The sequence below is a fragment of the Martes martes genome (assembly GCF_963455335.1).
Source record: "Martes martes genome assembly, chromosome: X".
Classification (NCBI taxonomy): domain Eukaryota; kingdom Metazoa; phylum Chordata; class Mammalia; order Carnivora; family Mustelidae; genus Martes; species Martes martes.
The window spans coordinates 57,774,613-57,794,633 of NC_137897.1; the positions used below are offsets into that span (position 1 = coordinate 57,774,613).

The following is a 20,021-nucleotide window of genomic DNA, read 5'->3' on the forward strand; positions in this document are numbered from 1 at the left end:
ATCAGAGAAGAATGCAACAAACAAGATTGGAAAAGGCTTGGTGTAATGCACAACATGCTGGAAGAAGCAGGGGAATAAATAAATAAATAAATAAATAATGGAATATAATGAAGCTCAACAAAAGAGAGGACAAATTATGCAACACAAGAATAGACTTAGGAAACTCAGTGACTCAATTAAATGTAATAACATTCATATTATAGGAGTCAGAGAAGAAGAAGAGAGAGAAAAGGAGTAAGAAAATTTATGTGAAGAAATAATTGCTGAAAAATTCCCTTATCTGAGGAGAGAAAAAGACTTCCAGATCCATGAGGCACCGACAAACCCATCCAAATCGACAAAATCAGGCTAACAGCATCATATTATAATTAAACTTGCAAAATATAATGATAAAGAAAAGGTCGTCCTAGCAACAAAGATATATTCCTTAACATATAAGGGAAGATCAATGAAGTTAGATGGGATTTCTCAACAGAAATTTGGCAAGCCAGAAGTAAGTGACATGATATATTCAAAATGCTGAAAGGGAAGAATTAGCAGTCAAGAACACTCTCTCCAGCAAAGTTATCATTCAGAGTAGAAGGAGATAAAAAGTTTCCCAGAAAAACAAAAATTAAAAGGGTTAGCAACCATTGAACGAGCCCTGAATGAAAAATTAAAAGTGACTCTGAGTACAAAGGAGAGACTAAAAATGACAAAGATAAGAAAGAATTAGAGAAATCTCCAGAAACAATGGTAAAATAAGTAATAAAACGGCACTACATATATATCTATCAATAATTACATCAAATGTAAATGGACTAAACGCTCAAATCAAAAGACATAGGATACCAGAATGGATTTAAGAAAAAAAAAAAATCTATATGCAGCCTACAAGAGAATCATTTTAGAGTTAAAGACACCTACAGGTTGAAAATGAGTGGATAGAGAAATACTTATCATGCAAATGAATATTAAAAGAAAGCCAGAATAGCAATACTTATATTGGACAAGCTAGACTTTAAAACAAAGACTGTGCACCCGAATGTTTATAGCAGCAATGTCCACAATAGCCAAACTGTGGAAAGCGCCTAGATGTCCATCAACAGATGAATGGATAAAGAAGATGTGGTATATATACACAATGGAATACTATGCAGCCATCAAAAGACATGAAATCTTGCCATTTGCGACGACGTGGATGGAACTAGAGGGTATCATGCTTAGCGAAATAAGTCAATCGGAGAAATATAACTATCATATGATCTCTTTGATATGAGGAAGTGGAGATGCAAGGTGGGGGGGTTTGGGGGGAGGTAGGAAAAGAAAAAATGAAAAGATGGGATTGGGAGGGAGACAAACCATAAAAGACTCAATCTCAAGAAACAGACTGAGGGTTGCGGGGGGGAAGGGGGATGGGAGAGGGTGGTGGGGAAATGGACATTGGGGAGGGTATGTGCTATGATGAGTGCTGTGAAATGTGTAAACCAGACGATTCACAGACCTGTACCCCTGGGGATAAAAATACATTATATGTTTATTAAAATAAAAAAATTAAAAAAAAATAAAATAAAATAAAATAAAATAAAATAAAATAAAACAAAGACTGTAATAAGAGACAAAGAAGGGCACTATACCATAATTAAAGGAACAATCAAAAGAAAAGGTCTAACAGTTGTAAATATTTATGCATCCAACACGGACAACCAAATATATAAAACAGTGAAGGAACTCATTGATAATAACTCAATAATAGAAGGGGCCATTAACATCCAATTACATCAATGAAAAGATCATCCAATCAGAAAATCAACCAGGAAATCATACCTTTGAATGACACAAAGGGCCAGATAGGTTTAACAGATATATTCAGATCATTCCATCCTAAAATAGCAGAATACACATTCTTTTCAAGTGCATATGGGACATTCTAGTGGTTCTAAGAGGGAAGTGCATAGCAATACAGGCCTAACTCAAGAACAAGAAAAATCTCAAATAAATAATCTAACCTTACACCAAAGGGAGCTAAAAACAGAAGAACAAATAATACACAAACCCAGTAGAAGGAAGGAAATAATAAAGATTAGAGCAGAAATAAATGATCCAGAAACTAAAAAAGCAATATGTTAGATCAATGAAACCAAGAGCTGATTCTTTAAAAATACCAACAATATTGATAAACCTCTAGATAATTAATTGTAAAAAATGAGAAAGGACACAAATAAACAATATCACAAATGAAAGGCAAGGAGTAACAACTACAGCCATGTAAATACAAACAATTGTAAGAGGATATTATGAAAAATTATATGCCAACAAATTAGACAAGCTAGAATAAATGGAAAAAATCCTAGAAACATATAACCTACCAAAGCTGAAACGGGAATATATAGAAAATATGAGCAGACCATTTACCAGCAGTGAAATTGAATCCATAGTCAAAAATCTCCCAACAAACAAAAGTCCAGGACCAGATGGCTTCACAGGCAAATTTTACCAAACATTTAAAGAAGAGTAATACCTATTACTCCCAAACTATTCCAAAAAATTAAAGAGAAGGAAAATTTCCAAATTCATTCTATGAAGTCAGTATCATCCTGGGACCAAAACCAAATAAAGACACCACAAAAGGGAGAGAGACAGAGAGAGAGAAAGAGAGAACTAGAGATGAACATAGTTGCAAAAATTCTAAAAAATTATTAGCAAACTGAATACAGAAATATATTTTAAAAAATACAGCATGATCAAATGGACCTTCTTCCAGAGATGCAAAGGTGGTTCAATATTTGCAAAACAGTCAACATGATATAGCACCTCAATAATGAAAAATAAAAACCATATGATCCTTGCAATGGCTGCAGAAAAGCATTTGACAAAGTACAACAGCCATTCATGATAAAATCCTTCAACAAAGAACTAGAGGGAAATATCACAACATAATAAGGGCTTTTTATGGAAAACCCTCAGCCAACATCATACTCAAAGGGGAAAAACTAAGAGCTTTCCCCCTAAGGTCAGGAACCAGAAAAGGATGTCCACTCTCACCACTGTTTTTCAACATAGTACTGAAAGTTCTCGACACAGATATTAGACAACAAAAAGAAATACAAGGCGTCCAAATTGGTAAGGAAGAAGTAAAATTCCCACTATTTGCAGATAATATGATATTCTATATAGAAAACTCAAAAGAATCCATCAAAAAAACTGATAAATGAATTAAGTAAAGTTGCAGCATGCAAAATCAGTGTACAGAAATCTGTTGCATTCCTATACAATATTAATGAAGCAGCAGAAAGTGAAATTAATAAAACAATCCCATTTAAAAATACACCAAAACAATAAAATACCAAGGAATAAACTTAATCAAAGAGGTAAAAGACCTGTTTTCTGAAAATCATAAAACACTGATGAAAGAAACTCAAGATGATATAGAGAAATAGAAAGATATTCCATCCTCATGGCTTGGAAGAACAAATATTGTTAAGATGTCTACACTACCCAAAGCAATCTACCAATTTACTGTAATTCCTATCAAAATACCACCAGCATTTTTCACAGAGCTAGAACAATCCTAAAATATGTATGGAGGCACAAAAGAAACCAAATACCCAAAACAATTTTGAAAAAGAAAACAAAAATTGGAGGTATCACAATTCCAGACTTCAGGTTATATTACAAGAGAGTATGGTACTGGCATAAAAATAGAAACAGAGATCAATAGAACAGAATAGAAAATCCAGAAATGAACCCAAAACTATACGGTCAACCAATCTTCAACAAAGCAGGAAAGAATATCCAATGGAAAAAAGACATTCTCTTCAACAAATGGTGTTGGGAAAACTGGACATCAACATGCAAAACAATGAAACTGGAACACTTTCTTTCACCATACACAAAAATAAACTCAAAATGGATTAAGGGCCTAAATGTGAGGCCTCAAATCATAAAAATCCTCGAACAGAGCACAGGCAGTAGTTTTTCAGACACTGGTCACAGCAACACCATTCTAGATATGTCTCCTGATCCAAGGGAAATAAAAGCAAAAATAAACTACTGGGGCTACATCAAAATAAAAGGCTTCAACACAGCAAAAGAGACAATTAGCAAAACTAAATGGCAACCTACTGAATGGGAGAATATATTTGCAAATGACACCCAAGAAATGGTCAGTATACAAAATATATAAAGAACTGATATAACTAAACACCCAAAAAACAAATAATCCAACTAAGAAATGGACAGAAAACATGAACAGACATTTCTCCAAAGGAGACATACAGGTGGCCAATAGACACATGAAAAGATGTTCAGTATCACTCATTATCAGGGAAATGCAAATCAAAATCACAATGAGATAGTACCTTACATCTGTCAGAATGGCAAAAATCAAAATCACAAGAAACAACAAGTGTTGGCAAGGATGTGGGAAAAAAAGGAACTCTCTTGCACTGGTGGTGGGAATGCAAATTGGTACAGCCACTCTGGGAAACAGCATGGAGGTTTCACAAAAAGTTAAAAACAGAACTACTCTAGCATCCAGTAATTACACTACTATCAAAGAGATACACACACCCCTATGTGTATAGCAGCATTATTTACAATAGCAAAATTATGGAAGCAGCCCAAGTGTCCCATCAATTTATGAATATGGTATATGTATTCAATGGAATATTATTCAGCCACCAAAAAGAATGAAATCTTGCCCTTTGCAATAACATGTATGGAGCTAGAGAGTATAATGCTAAGCAAAATAAGTCAGTCAGAGAATGACAAATAGCATATGACCTCATTCACATGTGGAATTTAAAAAAAAAGGAGAAAAAGAGAAAGAAAAGATAAACCAAGAAGCAGACTTTTAACTGTAGAGAACAAACTGACGGTTACCAGAGGAAAGATATGTGGGTTGATGAGTTATATAGGTGTTGGGGATTAAGGACTACAGTTGTTGTTATGAGCACACAGTGATATATGGAATTGAAGAATCACTACATTGTACACCTAAAACTAATATAACACTATATGTTAACTATATTAGAATTAAAATTAAAAATAAAAAAACAGAAAAACAAAAATTTAATAATAACAAATAATTTCAGTGAAGCTGTAGGATACAAAATCAATGCACAAAATCAGCTATTTTTCTATATACACTGACAACAAACTATCTGAAAAAGAAGTGAAGGAAATAATCCTATTTACTATAGCATCTGTAACAACAAAATATTTAGGAATAAATGTAGCCAAGGAGGTGAAAAATCTGCACACTGAAAAGTATAAAACACTGATGAGAAAAATTGAAGACACAAGTAAATGGAAACATATCCTGTGTTCATGGATTGGAAAAATTAATATTATTAATATATCCATAATACACAAAGTGATATACAGATTCAATGCAATCCCTTTCAAAATCTCAATGACATTTTTTACAAAAATGGGGAAAAAATCCTAAAATTTATATGGAACCACAATAGACTAGATTACTGTAGTAATCAAAACAGTATGGTACTGGCAAAAAACAAAAAACAAAAACAAACAGACATATAGAGCAATAAAACAGAAAAGAGAGCCCAAAAATTAATTCATGGATTTATGGTCATCTGATCTTCAACACAGTTGCCAAGAACATGGAAACAGCATATTCTCTTCAATAAATGGTATTGTGAAGCTGGATAACCCCATGAAAAAGAATAAAATTAGACCCTTTCTCATGTCATACACAAAAACCTACTGAAAATGGATTAAGACTTAAATGTAAGATCTAAAACTATAAAGCTCCTGGAAGAAAACAGAGAAAAAAAAATGACATTGATTTGGGCAATGATTTTTTGGATTTGGCCCTAGAAGCACAGTCAAAAAAAAAAAAAAAAACACAAGCAGGGTTTTATCAAACTAAAAACCTGGAACTAATTAACAAAATAGAGATAACATTTGGAATGAGAGAAATATTTTCAAACCATACATCTCATAAGGGGTTAGTATCTAAAATATATAAAAATCTTATTCCATAACAAAAAATAAAATAAAATAATTAACCCAAATAAAAATGGGTAAAGTGTTTGTATTACCAAAGCAATCTATAGTTTCAGTAGAACCCCTACAAAAATACTGCAAGCATTTTTTTTTCACAGAACTAGAACAACTATTTCTAAAATTTGCCTGCAACTGCAAAAGACCTTGAATAGCCAAAGAAATCTTGAGGAAGAACAAAACTGGATATATCATAATCCCAGATTTTGATATACTACAAAGTTATAGTAATCAAAATAGAATGGTACTAGTGCAAAAATGAACATATAGATAAAAGAAACAGGATAGAGAGCCCAGAAGTAAACATCTACATAGTCAATTAATATTTGAAAAAGGAGGCAAGAATATACAATGGAGAAAAGATAGTCTCTTTAATAAACAGTGTGTGAAAACTGGATAGCTACATGCAAAAGAATGAAACTGGACCACTTTCTTACACCATATATAAAAATAACTCAAAATGGATTAAAGACATAAGTGTGAGACCTGAAATCGTGAAACTCCCAACAGAAAACATAGGCTGTAATCTTTTGGACATCAGCCTTAGCAACATATTTATGGATATGTCTCCACAGACAAGGGAAATGAAAGTAAAATTAAACTATTGGGACTACACCAAAACAAAAAGCCTTCACACAACAAGCAAAACCTTCCACCAAAAAAGCGGGGGGCAACCTACTGAAGGGCAGAAGATACTTGCAAATAATATATCCTATAAGGGGTTAATATCTAAACCATATACAGAGCTTATACAACTCAACACACATACACACACACACACACACACAGAGAGAGAGAGAGAAACAACCAATTTGATTTTAAAATGTGCAGAGGACCTGAATAGACATTTTTCAAAAAAAAAAATAAAAGATATACAGATGGCCAACAGACACATTAAAAGATGTTCAACATCACTTATCATCAGGGAAGTGAAAAGCAAAACCACAATGACATATCACCTTACACCTTTTAGGATGAGTATTATTAAAATGACAAGTTGGTGAGGATATAGAGAAAAGGGAACCTTCATGCACTGTTGGTGGGAATGTGAATTCATGCAACCACCATGGAAAGCCATAAAGAGGTTCCTCAAAAAATTAAAAAATAGAAGTATCATATGATCCAGAAATTCCACTTCTGGGTATTTTTCCAAAGAAAACAAAAACACCAATCTGAAGAAATATATTCACCCCTATGTTCTTTGCAGCATTATTTACAATAATCCAAGATATGGAAGCAACCCAAGTGTCCATTGATAGAATGGATGAAAAAGACTTGGCACACGCGCACACACACACACACACACACCAAATAATGGAATAATACAAAGCTATAAAAAAAAGAGGTGAAATCTTGTCATTTGCAATAACATGGATGGATCTAGAGGGTATTATGCTAAGTTAAATAAGACAGAGAAAGACAAATACCATATGATTTTACTTACATGTGGAAGGAATCTAAAAACTGAAATAAACCAACAAACAGAGTCTTAAATACAGAGAACAAATTTGTGGTTGCCAAAGGGGTAGTGGGTGGGGTGATGGACAAAATAGATGAAGGGGACTAAGGGGTACAAACTCTCAGTTATAAAATAAATAAGTCATGGAATTGGAAAGAAGAGCATAGGGAATATAGTCAGTAATATTGTAATAATGTTGTATGATGAAAGATGATGACTACACTTATATTGGTAAGTTATGAATAGAATTCTCAGATCAATACATTATACCCTGGAAATTCATTATACACTATATATTAACTATACTTCAATAATAGATTTAAAAAATTGGGAAGCATGGGTAAAATAAGGGGTACTAAGAGTACACTTATCTAACTAAGCACAAGAAATATATAGAATTGTGGAATCATATTGTATGCTTAAAATTAATATAACATTTATTGTGTTAATTATACTTAAATTAAAATTTTAAAAACAAATATACCATATAAATTAGAACAAAAAGAGAGTGAAAGTGGCTATAATAACAAAAATAAGTCAAGCACTGTTGCAAGAGCAAAAAAGGACATTATATATTGCCAGTAGTCAATTTGCCAAGGAGATATAACAATTAAAAATATATACACCAAACAACAGGTCTCAAAATATATGAGGTAAACATAGACACAGTTGAAAGAGGAAATACAGAGCCCCTCAATAATAGTTGGAAAATTTAATACCCCACATTCAGAATCCATAAAATAATCAGACATTGTATAAGTAAGAGGACAGAAGTCTTGAACTGCACAATATATCTACTAGACCTGGCATACACATAATGGTCCATGAAACAACAGCAGAACACACATTCTTCTCATGTTCACAGGGAACATCTTCCAGAATAGATGACTTCTAAGTCTACAAAACAATATGAACACATTTAAAAGGCCTGAAATCATGCAGAGCATTACTTTGTTCACAAAGGAATAATACTAGAAATCAATAGTAAAAAAAGAAAAACCAGAAAATTCTCTAATATATGGAAATTAAACAACACTCAAAAAAGAAAGCACAAGGAAAATTTCAAAAATATTTTGAGGGAATCAAAACAAAACATATAACACAAAATTTTATATATAGGATGCAGTGAAAGCAGTGCTAAGATGGAAATTAATAGATACAAGTGTTTATATCAAAAAAAGAAGAAAGATCTTAAATCAACAACTCAAATTTACATGTTAAGTAACTAGGAAAAAAAGAAAAACTAAGCCCAAATGTAGCAGAATAAAGAAATGATAAAAAAATGAAGCAGAAACAAATGAAATAGATGATAGAAAAAAAGTAAATCAACAAAACCAAATAATTGGTTCTTTGAAGAGATCAACAAATTTGACAAGTCTTTACCTATATTGACTAAGTAAAAAGAGGAAAAAATTAAAATTATTTAATCAGTAATGAAGTGAAACCTTACTACTGACATTTCAGAAATAAAAAGATTGTAAAAGAGTGTATTAAAAAAAGAGTATATGAGGGGCACCTGGGTGGCTCAGTGGGTTAAAGCCCCTGCCTTCAGCTCAGGTCATGATCCCAGGGTCCTGGGATCCAGCCCCACATCCAACTCTCTGCTCAGCGGGGAGCCTGCTTCCCCCCCTCTCTCTCTGCCTGCCTCTGCCTACTTGTGATCTCTGTCAAATAAATAAATAAAATCTTTAAAAAAAAAACAAGAGTATATGAAAGGTTGTCCACCAAGAAACTGGATAACCTAAATGAAAAGGACAAACTTTTAGAAACACATGATCTACCAAGACTAATTCACGAAGAAATAGAAAATCTGAATAGACCTATTACTAGTATGGAGATGGAATTAGTAATCAAAATTCTCTCAAGAAAGAAAAGCCCTGCATCAGATGGCTTCCTTGAGTAAACTACATCAAGCATTTAAAGAAGAATTAACATTAAACCTTCTCAAACTCTTATGAAACATTGAGGAAGAGCAAAGATTTTCTAATTCATTCTATAAGGCTAGCATTATCATGAGACCAGAGGTAGACAAAAACATTAAAAGAAAGGAACTAGAGATCAATAATCCCTATGACTATTGATAGAAAAATCCTCTACAAAATACTAGCAAACCTCATTTAACAGCATGTTAACATGATCATACATTATGATCAAATACAAGCATGGTTCAGCATACAGAAGTCAATCAATATTTTATCCTACATTAACAGAATGAAAATACACCACAGGATCATCTCAATTGATGCAGAAACATTATGTGACAAAATCTATCATCATGTCCTAATATAAAATTATCAACAAACTATGAAAGGAAATTATCTCAAGATAATAAGGCCATATATGAAAACCCCACAGATAACATCATACTTGGTGAAACTGAAAGCTTTGCCTTTCTCAAAAAATTAGTTGACTATATATGCATATATTCTTGGATTTATTTCTTGGCTCTCCATTCTATTTCATTAGTTTGTGTGTCTGTTTTTAAACCAGTACTATATTATACTATATTACATTACCAGTACTATATTATACTATATTATATAATATATTACCATACCATCATGGAAAACACTATGGAGATTCCCCAAAAAAATATAAAAATAAAACTACCATATGACCCAGCAATCTCTCTTCTGGATATGTAAGCCCCAAAAATGAAAGCAGTACTTTCACAATAGCACCAAAAACAATAAAGTACTTACGAATAAATTTTACCAAGAAAATAAAAAATACGTACAATGAAAACTATAAGACTTTGCTGAAAGAAATCAAAGAAAACACACGGGAATGGAAGGATATCCTGTGTTCATGGATTGAAAGAGTAAATATTATTAAAACGTCCATGTTACCCACAGCCATCTATAAATTCAAAATAATCTCTATCAGAATCCCAATGGCATTTTTCACAGAGATAGAACAATAATCCTAAAATTTGTGGAACCATAGAAGATGCAAAATAGCCAAAGCAATAATGAGAAAGAACAAAACTGGAGGCATCACACTTCCTGATTTCAAGCTATATTTCAAAGCTACAATAATTAAAACATATGGTACTGACATAAAAATAGACACATATAGAATAGAATAAAGAACCCAGAATTAAACCTCCCCATACATGGTAAACTAGTATTTAATAAGGGAACCAAGAATATCCAATATAGAAAATACAGTGTCTTCAACAACAAATGGTGCTGGGAAAATTGGATAACCACATACAGAAACATAAAATTGGACCCTATCTTACACCAGTCAGAAAAATCGGCTTGAAATAGACTAAAGACTTAAACATAAACTTAAAACCATAAAACTTCTAGTAAGAAAACAGAGGGAAGAATCTCCTTGATTCTTTGGTCTTGGCAATTTTTTTTATATGACACCAAAAGCACAGGCAATAAAAGAAAAATAAACAAGTAAGATTAGATTAAACTTAAAAGTTTCTGCATTGCAAACAAAAAAAATCAACAAGATGAAAAGGCAACCTACAGATGGAAAAAAATATTTGCCAACTATGTATCAAAAAGTAAACTATCAAAAAGTAAATAATGTATCAAATTATGTAAACACCAAAATTTTTCAAGTACTCATACAACTCTGTAACAAATAAAATTCTAATTGAAGAATGGGCAGAGAAACTACACAGATTTTTTTTTCCAAATAAGACATCCTAAAGGTCAACAGGTACATGAAAAAGTACTCAACATCACTAATCATCAGGAAAATACAAATCAAAACCACAGTGAGATATTATTACCTTACACTTATCAGAATAGTCGTCATCAAGAAGGCTAGAACTAACAAGTATTGGCGAGGAAGCAGAAAAAAGGGAACCCTTGTACAGTTGGTGGGATTATAAAATTTGTTCAGCCACTACAGAGAATAGTATGGCAATTCCTCAAAAAATTAAAAATAGAAATAACATATAATCCAGTAAGCCCACTTCTGGGTATATATCAAAAAAGAAATGAAAACAGGTTACTGAAGAAATATATGTAGTCCCATGTTTATTGTAGTATTATTCAAAATAGCCAAGATATGAAAATATGTGTTCATCAATGGATAAGAGGATTAAGAAGATGTGGTGTATACACAATGGAATACTATTCCACCACGAGAAAAAAAGGAAATTCTGCCATTTGCTACAACAGAGATGGACTTTGAAGACATTATGCTATATGAGATAACTCAGAGGAAAACAAATACTGTATGGTATTTCTTATACATGAAATCTTTTTTTTTTTTAAAGTAAACTTGAAAACAGAGAGTGGATTGATGGCTATGAGAAGCTGGGGAGTGGGAAATGGGAGAAATATTGCTTAAGGGTACATACTTGCAACTGGTAGGTAAGTAAGACCTGGAGACACAGTACAGTGACAAAACTGTATTATAAACATTGAAATTTCTCAGGACTAGGTTTTAATTATTCCCACCACTAGAAGAAATGACAGTTATGTGCATGGCAGAGGTATTACCTAATGCTACAGTGGCAATCCTATTGAGATATAAATTTACCAAGTCAATATGTTGTGCACCTTAAACTTACACAACGTTATATGTCAATTATATCTCAATAAAAGATTTTTTAATAAAATAAAGGAACAGAAAAAGTATGATGCAAACTAACAATAAGAGAGATGGAGTGTCCATAGTAATATAAAAATATAAACCAACATTATTATTTGAGCTAAAGAGGGGTATTTCATAATGATTAAGGATTAATTCATCAGGAAAATACAATAATTGCAAACATTTGTATCTAACAAAGGATACAATACAAAGCAAAAATTAACAAAAGTGAATAAAAATGGAAAATTCAGCAATAATAGTTGGAGACTTCAATGACCCATTCTAGGTAATGGACAGCAAAATGAGACAGAATATCAAAAAGCATATAGAAAACATAAGCAGAACTATAAGGTAGATATAACTGACAGTTTTAGAACAATCCAACCAGTAACAACAGAATATAAATTCTTCTCAAATGTACATAAAACTTTCCCAAAATAAATGATATGGTAAAACAACAAAACAAGTCTCTGGAAATTTAAAAGGATTTATATCATACAATTTATGTCCTCAAACTACACAGGAATTAAATTAGAAATCAACAACAGAAGAAAATTTAATTCAAATTGAAATTTTTAAATCAAAAATTAATTTAAGTTTTGGAAATCCTTAAAAAAGGAACAGGCAGAGACAGAGAAAGAGAAAGGGGGAGGGAGAAAGAGAAGCAAAAAGAAGAGGAGAAGTGGAAGAAGGAGATAAAAGAGAGGGAGGGAGAAGATCCAGATTAGAAAGGAATAGATAAAACTGTGTTCATTCACAGATTACATAAATTTATATGTAGAAAACCCTAAGAATTTTACAGACACAGGCACAGACACACACAGATCCAGCATCCTGGGATGGAACCCCACATCACATCTCTGCTCAGTGGGGAGTCTGCTTCTCCCTCCCCCTGCTCTTGTGCTTGCTCTCTCTCTCTCCCTCTCAAATAAATAAATAAAATCTTTTTAAAAAGATAACAGGAGGAATCCTTGTGGTGATGTAACTGATCTTTATTTTGTCTGTGGTGGTAGTCATGTGAACCTATGCCTGTGGTAAAATTGCATAGAACTAAATTCACACACACATACACCCACACAAATGAATACATGTACAACTGTGGAACTCTGTAAGATGGGCAGATTGTATCATGTCAATTTTGTGGTTGTGATAGTGTACTATAGTTATGCAAGACGTTATCATTGGGAAATACTGAGTAAAGTGTAAACAGGACCTCTGTATTACTTCCTACAATTATATGTGAATCTCTAATTATCTTGAAAAAAAGCTTAATTTATAAATGGGCAAAAGATTTGAATAGACATTTCATCAGAGAGGTATATAAATTAAAAACAAGCACACGAAAAGATGTTCAACATCATTAGTCATTAGAGAAATATAAAATAAACCTACAATGTGAAATACTTCATTCCCACAAGAATAGCTCTAATCAAAAAGAACATAACAGTTGTTGGAGAGAATGTGGAGAAAATGGAACTTTCATACATTTCCAGTTTAGAATGCAAACTGATCTACCTTGAAAAACAGTTTGGCAGTTATCTTAAAATCAACACTCTTACCATATGACCCAGCAATTCCTCTCATAGATACCCTTGAGAAATTAAAACCTATGTTCACACAAGGACATGTATGTGAATTTTCAAAGCAACATTTTCATAATATCCAAAACGTGGAAGCAACCCAAATATCATCAATTGATGAATGGATAAACAAAATGTGATATACCTTTACAATGACATACTATTTATCAATTAAAAGGAATGAAGTACTTGTGCAAGACACAACATGGATAAACTTCAAAAAAATTATGCTAAGCAAAAGAAACTAGATGCAAAAGACTACATATTGCATGATCCAATTTATTTGAAAATGACCAGAAAAGAAATCTTTAGAGACAGAAAGTAGATTAATTATTGCCTGGGGCTAAGGGTCAGAATGGGGAATGATTGAAAATGGAATAGTGATTTCTTTTGGGTGTGACAGAAATGTTCTAAGATTAGTTTGTAGTGATAGTTGTGCAATTCTGTAAATTAACTAAAATCACTGAATTGTACACTTAGAGAAATAGAGAATGAGTGAGAGAAAAGGAAGGAGGGAGGAGAGGACTCTTTTAAAAGTTACATTTCTTCTTAGATGTTCTAAGATTGAAACCCCCTCAGATGGTTACACCTATGACCTCTTGCCTCAAGTCCCCATCCATCAGAGAGGGCAATTACTCCCATGCCCTGCTTAGCTCATCAGACAGAAAGTTATATGGCCTGCTTTCTTCTCCACCCACTCCTAGCTTTAGTATTCTTGATGGTTGCTAAACTATCATTTAAAAATCATGTCACTCCTTGTGTTTACTGACAAAATGTGTTTTTCTCAGCTTGCCCAATTCCAAATTCTCCTATGGTTCATCAAAATAAATTACTTTTGGAATTATACATGCATTTTCAGCACAGTGTATATGCAAGAAAGCAGACCATATTTGTGAGTTTCTTCAAGCAATAGTACTGCTTTGCTCTTTTGACATCTGAGTAAATATCAAAGACCACTCTCCATTTTGGCAGTATAATTTCCCCCTTCCTCTCCTCCTCTCCCATTCCCCACAGCCATCATTTCTTCACTCTTACCATAGTTCCAGTATCTCATTTGCACTTATCACAAAGTCCACCCATTATACTCCTTTCCCTTTCTCTCCTTCAAATATCCCTTCCTATCCTAATCCTGACTGGTGAAAAGGAGAAATTACCTTATAAGTAATAATCAGCAAAATACTTTCCTCTAGTCAGTGACTTAGTGGACTTTTATGGATAATATAACATGTTTGGAAGATTTTTGGTATTGCCTATGACTTTTTTGCTTTTTGAAAGGGAAGAACTGCTGTGAAATATGGATTTGATCTTAAGTCTAAAGTATTTCACTCCCATAAATGACATATGACAAGTTTTTATTAATATCCAAGCAAAGCAGATATATTGTATCTGTCCTATCAGAAAGCTCTTGTAAAATATTTTAGATTAGTAGGTAAAGTTCTCTATAGTATAAAAACTAACTTTTGTTGCTTATTGATAGTGTTGCAACATATTTTTAAAGTTTCTAAATAAATAAGGTATTGAGTACAAAACATTTTTTTACCTTAATAACACAAACTTACTGATAATAATAGTTTGAACAGTGCTGCCTACAAAACTAATTTCTTCCCCCCTCATGCATCCTAAATGCTCTGTTTATATCGCTATACCACTAGAGTAATACTCAAATTAAGTAATACTTAAAGTACAATTATGGGGTGCCTGAGCGGCTCAGTTGGTTAAGGGATTGACTCTTGGTTTCGGCTCAGGTCATGATCTCAAGGGGCACGAGATGGAGTCCTATGTTGGGCTCCACACTCAGCTTGGAGTCTGCTTGAAGATTCTTTCCCTCTGCGCCTTCCCCTGCGCATTCTCTCTCTCTCAAATAAATGAATAAATCTTAAAAAAAAAAAGTGCAGTCATGTCTGTTTCCTCAGCCTCACCATCAAATTGGAATGGAGCTGTAGTGTAGCATAAAGAGCAGTGAAGCTGATATTAAAATACCTGGATTACAGGATTTGTTTTATTAATAAGCAGCTACATGACTTTACTGTCTTAATGATCCCCGAACTATGACAAGGATTTCTGTTCTGCTGCTAAGTATTAAATGGTTTGACACATGGATTGGAAACTCAAAGTATGTGATCCCTACAACATTTTTGTGGGCATAGAGAAGATAGGAAAAAATATTTAAAATGAAAATTTTTGGACAAAATGTTACCACAGACCTTAATAAATTACTTAAACTTCCTGAGACTCAGTTTTGCCAGCTATAAAATAGATATGATGATGCTTACCTTATAGGATTTTTAAGGGTTAACAGATACTGTACATGAAAGAGATTAGCTCAGTGTCTGGAAGATGGACAATATTAATTAATACTTTCTTAGGTTGGAATGCTCCCTCCATCCCCTCCATGGCCTTCTTCCCTGTTAAAAAAAAAAAAATACCCACACAACTCCGAACTTCAAACACCTTACAAGAAACAGCCTAGAAGGTGCCACTCTACAAAGCCTTTCCAAACAACGTCAGGTAGGGTGGCCCTTTGGTTAAGAGTACTGGGCTTTTTGAAAAAAGAAGAGATTCCCAAGTTTAAAACCAGGTCCGCCATTAATAACTCCATGACCTTGGGCACGTTACTTATCCTCCGTGCATCTAGGTCTCCCATCTGTAAAGTGAGATCATTCTGGTACATATCCCATGCAGTTTTGAAGTATTAAATGAGATATACACAAAGAGTGCTTAGCACAGTCCCAGACACTAAGTCTTTTATTAAGTATTACAGTAGGAGTAGAAGTAGTAATACAAAGTTTCCTCTTCAGTACAATGTTAAAGAAAAATGCCTCCCAGGGTGGCAAAATTCTGATGCAAAAGTCTTTTAAACTGTCATGCTGAACAAACATGCGTAAGGGGTTGGTATATACCTGGAGATATCTGGGGCAAAGTTCTAACCTCACGTTATAGAATATGCATTCCCTGCACTGAGTGGGGGTGTGTGGAAAATAATACCCACGACTAATTAATGGGAAATAAAGCCAGAATATACGTCCCCCGGCTCCAAGCAGCGCAAGCCCAAAGAGTAGTATTAAGCACAGAACCCGCAGACCGGGCCTCGATAACTCCCCGGAGTTCACCTCTAACGCCCCCGTTCCTTTAGAGCCGCGCAAGCGTAGATTGATTTTGTTCCTCTCTCCTTCGTGCCCCCGCCTCCAACACCCGCCCCACCGCGCGACCTCGTCCGCTTCAACACGCAGGCGCATTTCTTCAAATCCTGTCCCTACCCCCGCCCTCTTTCTCTTCATTTCGTTCCCCCTCCTCTTACAGCACCTCTGCAGGTTCAAACTCTGCTCCGTGAGGGTGGCGGCGATCGAGAGGTCACGTGATGAGCATCCTGCTGCCCAACATGGCGGAGTTCGACACCATCTCGGAACTGGAGGAGGAGGAAGAAGAAGCGGCAACGTCGTCGTCCTCGCCGTCGTCGTCGTCGTCGTCGGTATCGGGGCCCGACGACGACGAGGAAGATGAGGAGGACGAGGAAGAAGAGGAAGACGAGGAAGAAGAAGAGGAGGAGGAGGAGGAGACACCGCCCCCGCCTCGGGTAGTGAGTGAGGAGCATCTGCGGAGATATGCCCCCGATCCTGTATTGGTGCGGGGCGCCGGCCACATCACTGTGTAAGCAAGAGGGGCCATGGGGTTTGAAAACGCTGAGATTTGTCGACAGAGGAATGAGAAGGTGGTCGAGGGGCCTGTGGGGTGGGGGAGGGCTGACTGAGGCACACAGTTAGAAAAGGACACCAGGTCTAAATGGAGAAACCGAGGGAGATACGTGTAAAGAAGTGAGGAGAATGCAAATGTGATGCACCAACATCAGGTAAAGAGTGAATATAGGACAGAGAGGTTAGAGGTTTGAGAGCCAGAGGGATTGGAGTAGAGCTTCTGTATATGCTGGCAAGTAAATAGTCTTTAAACTGCAGGATGTACCAGAGGATTCTTTGCTGCTAAGACTGGTGTGTAGTGGAACACGGTGACTGCTGTGACATGTTATAAGACCTAGGCTTGGATTCTTCCAAACAGAAACATGACATGTTTAGTGAATAATATTAAAAAATATCCACCCACATATTCCTTTATCCATTCTTCCTATCTAATACTTATATGAATGAATATAATAATCCTTTCCATGTCTTGATAACTCATTCTGACGTTCATTAAATATCACACAATTAGAAGTTCAGATTAAGAGGTAGTTGTGAAAAGTAAAGGAGCAATAGATTGAGAGTGAGGGCTCTTGGAACTTAGTCCCAGTTTTGCTTCTTACTGGCTCTGTGACCTTGCTCAGGTTACTTCCTATTTCTGGGCCTTAATTTCTCCATCTGTAAAAATGAGGGGTGTGGTGTAAATGGTTTCCAAAGCCTTTCACCTCTGAGATAAGATACTTATAGGAGATTTTGTATGCCCAAACATTAAATATGCAGGTATGAAATACTTACATAAATTATTCCCCCAGGAGCTGAGGTTGATTTTTTTTTTGAAAACTTATGCAGAGTGACCTTTTAAAAAATTGAAGTCTTGGATTATATTTGAGAAAATAAAAGAAGGAGAGACCTCATAGCATAGGAGTTGCAAAGCAAAAGAAAATTTTAATGGCTCTCTGCGCTTTGAAGAGTGCTTTTTCTTTTTTATGTGCTTGGGCTGTATATGCTCGAAAGTTTGAGTGTGTATCTTGTTCATCCTCTTAACTATGCTGTCTTTTCCTGCATTTTCCTATCACTGCCTTTAATTTTGATAATGACTCACCTAGTCCCTTCGACTTGCAATTGAGTTCATATTATCAGAAATCATGTATTATAATATGCAACACCTTCCCCATCATGTTAGCTTTTAATTTTAACATGTAAAATATTTTTTTAATCAAAGTTCTTGGCTTGAGAGATCTTTTTATTTATTTATTTATTTGACAGACAGAGATCACAAGTCGGCAGAGAGGCAGGCAGAGAGAGAGGGGAGAGCAGGCTCCTCAACAAGCAGGGAGCCTGATGCGGGGCTCGATCCCAGGACCCTGGGATCATGACCTGAGCCGAAGGCAGAGGCTTTAACCCACTGAGCCACCCAGGCGCCCCTAACATGTAAAATATTTTGATTGTAATATATTTTTGTGATCTTTGCATGAAATAAGGAAGATTTTGAAATTGTGGAAGAGTTTGGGAAGATTTTTAGACCAGCTTTTTGGTTAGGCAATTATTTTAATACAATTTTTCTTGGTCCAAGAGTTTTGCAGATAGCCTACAATGATCAGATACCAGCTTACTGTGCTATTTTACTTTTATTCCTTTTATCACTAGGGAGACAATTTATTACTCAAACTAATTATGATTCTGGCACCAAAGGTTACTTTCATGCAGATTATTTCACATGACTGAACAGAAAAAAGGGTTTTTTTTCCAGTCTGTAATTTTATATTCCCAACATTCATCCCCCTCCTTATTTCCTAACACTCAGAAAACAGAGGAGGAGCAAGGAAACAGAATTTAAGTTAATAGAAACTTATTTGTGGTACTTTTCACACAATCGTGGTGAAGTACTTCTCAACCTATTTTCAATTAAAAGCAAAGCACTGGGACGCCTGGGTGGCTCGGTTGGTTGGGCGACTGCCTTCGGCTCAGGTCATGATCCCAGCGTCCTGGGATCGAGTCCCACATCGGGCTCCTTGCTCGGTGGGGAGCCTGCTTCTCCCTCTGCCTCTGCCTGCCACTCTGTCTGCCTGTGCTCGCTCCCTCTCTCTCTCTCTCTCTCTGACAAATAAATAAAATATATATAAAAAAAAATAAAGCAAAGCACTGACACTTGCCATATCCAGGGCCTTGTGATAGTTATAATGTCCCACCCAGCTTAAAAATTCTGAATTAGGAGTGTGAAGTAGTGGCACTGGAAGTAAGTATTGGTATTAACTGAAGCCAAAACCTGAAAAGCTGCAAACCAGTACTTGAACCACTAACCAATGTATATAGTTTGGAAAATTATTTAGTTGTGTTGTACACATTCTCTCAGCTGAAAAGCACATTTGATCTTACATGTCTGAGATCTGAAAAAACATTAAATGTTTAGGAGAAAGTTTTATTGAATCTGAAAAACTGGCCTTTCTATGGTAGTGAAACTTTCGCAGTATCAGGTAATGTATGATCCTTATGAAATAGTTAATCTAATTCTGAAACATCTAAAATAATCAGCTTCTGTTAAAATTTTTTCTGGCATGTGAGTGTTAGAGTTGTCCTATCTGAATGAAATATTTCTTATTCTCTCCTACCTCTTATTTTTTTCCATTCTCTGTGCAGTCATCTATTCTATAGAGGACTTTGTTTCTTTTCTAAGTTAAAAATTTGAGAACCATTGGTTCGAACTCAGTATATCTTAAGCCATCATTTTCTGTCCCCACA

The 20,021-nt window shown here is 34.8% G+C and overlaps 1 protein-coding gene across 1 annotated transcript in view; it reads left to right on the top strand.

The window, feature by feature from the left end:
* Positions 1–16,958: 16,958 nt before the first annotated feature.
* The window catches only part of CHIC1 (cysteine rich hydrophobic domain 1), a 73,971-nt gene continuing 70,908 nt past the window's right edge, over positions 16,959–20,021 (top strand). The window contains exon 1 of the mRNA XM_080795441.1: positions 16,959–17,259. Within this exon, the coding sequence (XP_080651567.1) occupies positions 16,970–17,259 (290 nt within the window). The 5' untranslated portion in view covers positions 16,959–16,969. The remainder of the gene's footprint in view (positions 17,260–20,021) is intronic.